Source organism: Poecilia formosa, unplaced genomic scaffold, assembly GCF_000485575.1.
Source record: "Poecilia formosa unplaced genomic scaffold, Poecilia_formosa-5.1.2 Scaffold581, whole genome shotgun sequence".
Classification (NCBI taxonomy): domain Eukaryota; kingdom Metazoa; phylum Chordata; class Actinopteri; order Cyprinodontiformes; family Poeciliidae; genus Poecilia; species Poecilia formosa.
The window spans coordinates 50,963-57,680 of NW_006800520.1; the positions used below are offsets into that span (position 1 = coordinate 50,963).

The 6,718-nt window shown below is 37.8% G+C and overlaps 1 protein-coding gene across 2 annotated transcripts in view; it reads right to left on the reverse strand.

Annotated features, from left to right (window-relative positions):
- pitx1 (paired-like homeodomain 1) overlaps positions 1-6,242 on the reverse strand; it is an 11,539-nt gene extending 5,297 nt beyond the window's left edge. For both annotated transcript variants that reach the window (XM_007541018.2, XM_007541017.2), the window contains exons 1-2: positions 6,090-6,242; positions 5,495-5,549 (exon numbers count right to left, since the gene is read on the reverse strand). In XM_007541018.2, coding sequence (XP_007541080.1) covers positions 5,495-5,540 — 46 coding nt within the window. In that variant the 5' untranslated portion in view covers positions 5,541-5,549; positions 6,090-6,242. The remainder of the gene's footprint in view (positions 1-5,494; positions 5,550-6,089) is intronic.
- Between the last annotated feature and the right edge of the window lie 476 nt (positions 6,243-6,718).

A 6,718-nucleotide genomic window follows, 5' to 3' on the forward strand; every position in this document is an offset into this window, starting at 1 on the left:
CACACACACACACACACACACACACACACACACACACACACACACACACACACACACACACACACACACAGCTGCTGCTCTCTCACCTTTAGATTTCTACACAGAAAAACAGCAAAAGGCCTAAATAAATTTCTCGTCTCCATATTTTGAATAATAATAATAAAATCATATTATACTGAAGAAAACTGGAAGCCAAAACTAAAACATGGAAAACATGTCAGCATGTTCTCATTGTGTTGGTTTACATGTTGAAGTGAATGAAGTTATAGAAAACTATGATTACAATCTAAATTAATTACAATTACTGAGTGTTTTGAAACAAATATATTTTTACTCCGCTGTACTTTTGACTTGAGTCATTTTATTTCTGGATTTTCTTCCCACTGAATGAAAGTCAAACATGTTTTAACCTGAAACTCGACAGACAGACTCAAACCTGTTAAAGTTTCTGAAGTTTTTATTGAAATAATATTTTTATTGTTGCCTGATTTTGTTATATTTTTGTTACTTACATGAATTATTGTCATTTTGTTCCTTATAATACCACAATTTCCACTTAACTTTATATTTTGGTTCGTCTGATGATGTAATTAACATGATGCTAAGCATTAGCATCATGCTAAGCATTAGCATGATGCTAAAGGATTTGTTCTCTTCGAAACTAAAATCTTCCCAGAATTGATAGAGAGATGAATAAAGCTATTACATAAAATATTAAAGTAGATTAATTCTTGATAGTCATTTAAAGTTTTTGTTGCTGCATTCTGTGTGATGAGTCCGCTGCTCTTGGACGCCCCCTGCTGGCCTGGATGTCCTAACCAGCAGCTTGTATTATATCATTCATCTTCCTACTTTAATCTATTTTTAAAAATCCTTTATTTCATAAAGTTTTAAAAGTTAAAGCTTCACACATTCAATAAACATTTATGTTACAGTTTCTTATAACAGAAAACTTCACAATAATCAAATGTTTGTTTCCAGAATCTGAATTTTTTTCAGGTTTTATGTAAAATGTAACATTTGTTCTAGAACTCAGATAAAATCTGACTGAGGATGAAAAATATTTCATAATCCAGATTATTTTAGAGAAAAATAATAATTTATCTTGATTCTTGATTTAGTTTATTGTGTCAAATGGAGCAAAGAATAAATTTATCTCTAAAATGTTTCACTCAAAGAAATGATATACATCTTTCCTTTTGAATATCAAAAATTATGATTTTTATTTTGCACAATTACAACTAATTAATAAAAAAGAATATAATCAGTGAAACCTGAGTTGTAATTGCTGAGTTTGCTTCTGCATCAGGCCGGCTCTTTGTCCAAAATAACCAAACCAGAAAAAAATTGTTTTCACTTTAAACTCTTTAAAGTTTATGAAATTCATAAATGTAGAGATTTTATGAGTTTTACCAACACATTCAGTGAGAGTTTATGTAAAGATTCTCTATTTCTGGTTGATGCCATCTTCAAATCATTTCATTTTTTACACTCATACCGATATGAACAAACGTTTCGGACTCGTTTCTCTGAATAGATCTGGAGGTCAAAGGTCACATCCTTCCTGCTGCTGTGGTTGAAACATTTCAACAGGGTCGGCTACGTTCGAGTCCAGAAAAAATGAGATTTTCAGTATTTGAGCTAAATTAATAAAAGCCTTTGCAGCGTTTAATAATGACACTCGGTGGAGTCGCTGTGACTCTGGATGTTTTTGGAGTTTTTCGTTTCCGCAGCAGATCGTCTCTGTTTTCAGGCTTCGGTTGGTTTTAGATTAACGTTCAGACGAGTCGAGTTCCTTCTGCAGGACCAACGCTAACCTCAACTCAACACATTTACTACATTCTCTCTTTGTTTCATCAGTTTGACTGAACGCAGAGCCGGCCTGAGTCATAAAGGAGCCGAGTCGTCCCCCCATAAGGAACCACTGACTTTAAAACAGAGGTTCACAGATTTGTGTTGTTTGTATTTAGTTTTAGCTTCAGTTTAATTCCTTTACTCTGGAAAATGATCATTTAAAATAATTTGACAAGCAAATCAGTTCTGTATAAAATGGAAAAGCTTTCAGACAGACAGATCCATGCTTTATGACCAAACTGCTCCACAGGCTGATTACTGAACATATCAGTCCTGCATGTGTGAAGCGAGTCGTTCCAGTGACTCTTTGCGTGTCGTCCCGTGTGTGATCCTCTGAACCCGGACAGTCGGCGGCTCCAGCAGAGCCTCCTGACATCAGATCCTGAAGCGCCCGGAGCGCCCGGACCGGACCAGTTTCTCAACATTTGGGCTCAGAGCTCCTGCCGTCCTCCAGCGTGTTTCTCTGACAGGAATCACGGTAGCGACCTGCGCAGGCCTGCCGGGACGACTGCGCTTCAGAAACGGATTTGTTACATGAACCGGAGCGGAGCGTGGTTCTGGTCACAGCAGAGGTTTAGCTGCCATGAGTTACAGTGACACGTTTCCACGGCGACAGAGCGTTTAACCCAGCATGGATCCGTTTCCAGGTTTTACTTCAGAAAACAACTTTATTACCAAAACAATGTTTAATAAAACTGATGAATAAACACTGCAAAACACAAAACTTGCCAGATAAATTAAAATGAGACAAAACTAACTTACATGTCACTTTTCAGCAGATACAACAGTTTCCTTTAAGTAAATAAATTCATTAATATTGATGAAAAAGTTCTAGTTCCTCTGCAGATTATTTCACTGATAATAAAACATTTTCCCCACTTTATAAGTGAAATAATCATCATGTTGAACTGGAACTTTTTCATCAATATTAATGACTTAAGCTGTTATTTTTGCTGAAAGTTTCCTGTAAGTTAGTTTAGTTTCTTTTAAGTGAACGGAGATATTTACTCTATAAATCCAAACTCCTTTCTTAGGATTCAGTGTTTCTGCAGTGTAAGAGGCCGAGTTACAGGGTTAGTGGATATGTGGCTTAACTTTATCAATACTGTAATTTTAATATCGCTCAGAGAAGATGCATCATCTCTAAATCTGGAGCGTTTTGATGTTGGAGCTGCTGTGCAGTTTTCTGGCTTCGCTCTGCGGCTGATCGATGGCGGTTATCTAAATACTCCAGCCTCCATCTCGCCTGCGTCCTTCTGCTCCACTTCTGCGTGTGATGGATGAGTTAAAAAGCCTTCCCATCCGGCAGGACAGGTTAAAGGTCCAGCAGCAGCGCAAACATTCATACTTTTTTCTCTCTCCTGTCCATGATGTAAAAATAAAGTGTGTGAGCCTCATTAATCACAAAGCACACACGGAGGGAATAAAAGTGCCGTATTTTCCCCTGCAGCTGGAAAACAAAGCAGATTGAAAGCGAGACCAGCAGCGGAGATGTAACTGGAGCCGCTGGGTAACTGGAGAAGCGCCGGGCAGATTATCGCCGTGGTGACGGTTCCCCTGCGTGGGCCGAGGCCCGTTTGACCTCCGACTCTGACATCCAAACAGCGCTTAAGAACAACCGCTAATGAGCAGAAAAACACACAGAAATCCCACTGAAGCTGATGGAGCCGATAAAATCATCCTTCATTCAGAACCAGCAGAACGTCCACAACCAGCAGGGCCGGCCTGAGGCATACGCAAAGTCAGCAGCCGCTGCTGAGCTTTCACAAGAAAACTGCAGAAAACTAAACTGTCAGATCTTCTTGTTTAAAATCGTTTTAGACGTTACAATTTATGGGGAAAGTTTAATAAAATCTGAACTTTATTACATTATCAGTTAAATCAACATTTCCATCAGCTGTGGAAACACGAGACGTTTGTTTTCTGAAATATTCTGGACTTTTCTCTGCAGAGCAGCCGTATATTTATTAGAAATAAAAACATGAACTTTTGTTTACTGGAATGTTTGAGGCCAAAAATCTCTCAAAGAATATTTGAAATCTAAAATCTTTAAGAATTGTTCATTAATTTTTCTGAAAGGCAGCAAATTTTTACATTTAAAATAAATGTAAACTTTAAATGTTTTAGATTTTTGTGTATTTTCCAAATAATATTAAAATTAACAGCTGCATGTTTTCTGCAGAACAGTAAAATGTTTCCCCAGAAAAACTTAGAAATAATTTTAACTTCTCCAGCTGATGACTGTGGGCAGAGCCGGCCCCCGTATCAGCGATCTACATGTTGCTTTGGTTCCTCCAGGCCAGCAGGGGGACCCCCAGGCTTTTTATCACAGCATCTCCATGCTTTGTGTTCAAGTTTATCAACTTCTTAAAATAAAAAATATGAAATAGTTTCAAGCAGTAAAACCATCCATCCATTTTCTAACACCTTGTCCCTTAATGGGTCAGGAGGAGCTGCTGCCGGGCAAGAGGCGGGGTGACCTGGACAGGTGACCTGGACATGGACAGGTGACCTGGACATGGACAGGTGACCTGGACAGGTGACCTGGACATGGTCAGGTGACCTGGACAGGTGACCTGGACATGGTCAGGTGACCTGGACATGGTCAGGTGACCTGGACAGGCCGCCAGGCTGTCTCAGGCAGTAAAACCAGTAAAGTCATAAATTAATTATATTGTCTATTATCTTTTGCCAGCTTGCAAATAAACAATAATATTTTGGGGGTTTCTGACATTTTTAGTTTAACCTTTAAACTAAAACGTAGTTTTATTGTTTGTGTGAATAAACCACCAGCTGTTCATTTATTAAAACTGTTTATGATTTGAATGAGCCGCTTCAGAGACACAATTAGACAAAACATAAAATCTATTTTTCCTTTCATCTGCAGATAAAACCAGAAATCCATGTGACCGATGCGGCTCATTTCGTTTTTTTACTTCAGGTTGTTTGAAACTAAATATTTTCCAGGTAGAAATGAAGCCGCGCGCAACGTGACGTTTCCTGTCGTTTATTATTATTATTATTATTATTATTATTATTATTATTATTATTATTATTATTATTATTCATTTTCATTCATTCTAACAATCCGCTGACGTCGGTCCAGTTATTCTGGTTGATCGGATTTAATTAACGATCAGGTCGAAACGACGCGCAGCTTCAGATGTAAAATTAAACTGAATTAAATTACAGTTATTATTTATCTCCATAATGTATGAAAAAATCTAAAGTGAAATAAGTCGGTGTGTAAAGTTGACGAGCGACTCCGTCCTTCATCTGTTAGAACCAAATGTTTTATTGTTTATATGTTTTATAATTTAACAAAAATATTATATATAAATGAAACAAAATGTTCAAACCTTTATGATTACAGTTTCTGTTTTTAAACATATTTAACATCGATTTTTAAATGTTTAAGTAAAAATTCATTAGTTAATTCCTTCACTTGTCATTTTCGTGCTCCTTTATTTGCACATGAACATTTAATAATTCCGCACATCTGCGCTTTTCTGACCTCAGAAACTTATGAAGCATAAACTGCGACTAAGCTATGAGTTTTAATGAATTTAGGTTTGTGTGTGAACCGTTTCCCAAAAGCAGAATCTGTCAGAGAAATGAAGATGTTGGTTCTGGTTCTTACCTGGGTCTCCGCATGAAATCACATTCTTGGACAGATTCAGCTCCATTCCAGATCCCTGCGAACACAACAAGCTTTTATTTCAGCTGCTTTTTCCTCACAACTTTATTAAATATAATCATCCTGAACTGGTTTCAAGTTTCTGAATCTGAAAATTTAAACTGGAGGGAAAAAAGTGAAAACAAACAAACAGCAGAAAGAAAGAAAGAAAGAGAAAATATTTATTGATCCGAGGCGTCGCTTCAAACGGAACCTTCATCATTTATCCAGAACCAGGAACAGACACACACACACACACACACACACACACACACACACACACACACACACACACACACACACACACACAGTTATCTGCGGGAATCTGCTCCAGTAAATCTTCTCTCTCTGTCCCTTCAGCCGAGCAGAAATGTTGAAATGTTGCCTTGATTTTCCGCACAGCCTTAAAATTGCGCTTTATTTGCGCCATGTGTTTTTATAATTAAAATAATGAAAGCTTAATGAACCCTTTCTTTCTGGTCTCCTTCGGGTCTATTTGTGTTTAATGTGATGTTTTTCTCGCAGCTCTAAAGCTTCCCAGTCAGGACCAGTTACTCACCAGTTGGTTCCCAGTAGAGAGAAGAGGTGAAGGGAGGAGAAGCCTGACTGCGTCCCATGCAGGTGTTCAGTAAATCCAACAAAGCGCGGTCTGTGCGTGAGGCTGCGTGAGACTGCGTGACGCTGCGTCCGCGGTGAGCGCCGCTGTGTTTCCTCCGCGCTGCGCTGCGTCGCTTTTCTCCTCCGGCGCTGCGCTGCACGCCTCGCCGTGACGTCACCACGCCCCCACCCCGTCACCTTCCTCATCCTCCTGCATCTTCTTCAACCTTCATCCCGAAAAACAAAGATTCGGGATGAAAAACATCAAACTATTATTACTATTATTACGAGAGAGCAACGCGAGTTAATAAGCAAAATAAATTTACATCTGCATGTTTTTCGTACTCAACTCATTTACCGTTTTTTATTTTTTATTAATTCTGAATAAAGGCTAAGATATCTGGTATTTTATATATTTATAATATTAATTGTTTTTAAAATTATATTTGTTGTTATTTTTATACTTTCTGATGCGCCTACATCACATTTATTTTTGTTTAAATTTTATTACGTTATTTAACATTTTGGATTAGTTGTTGAATCTTCTGACCTCTTATTATACTTTACGTTTAATTTATTCCCGTTCATATT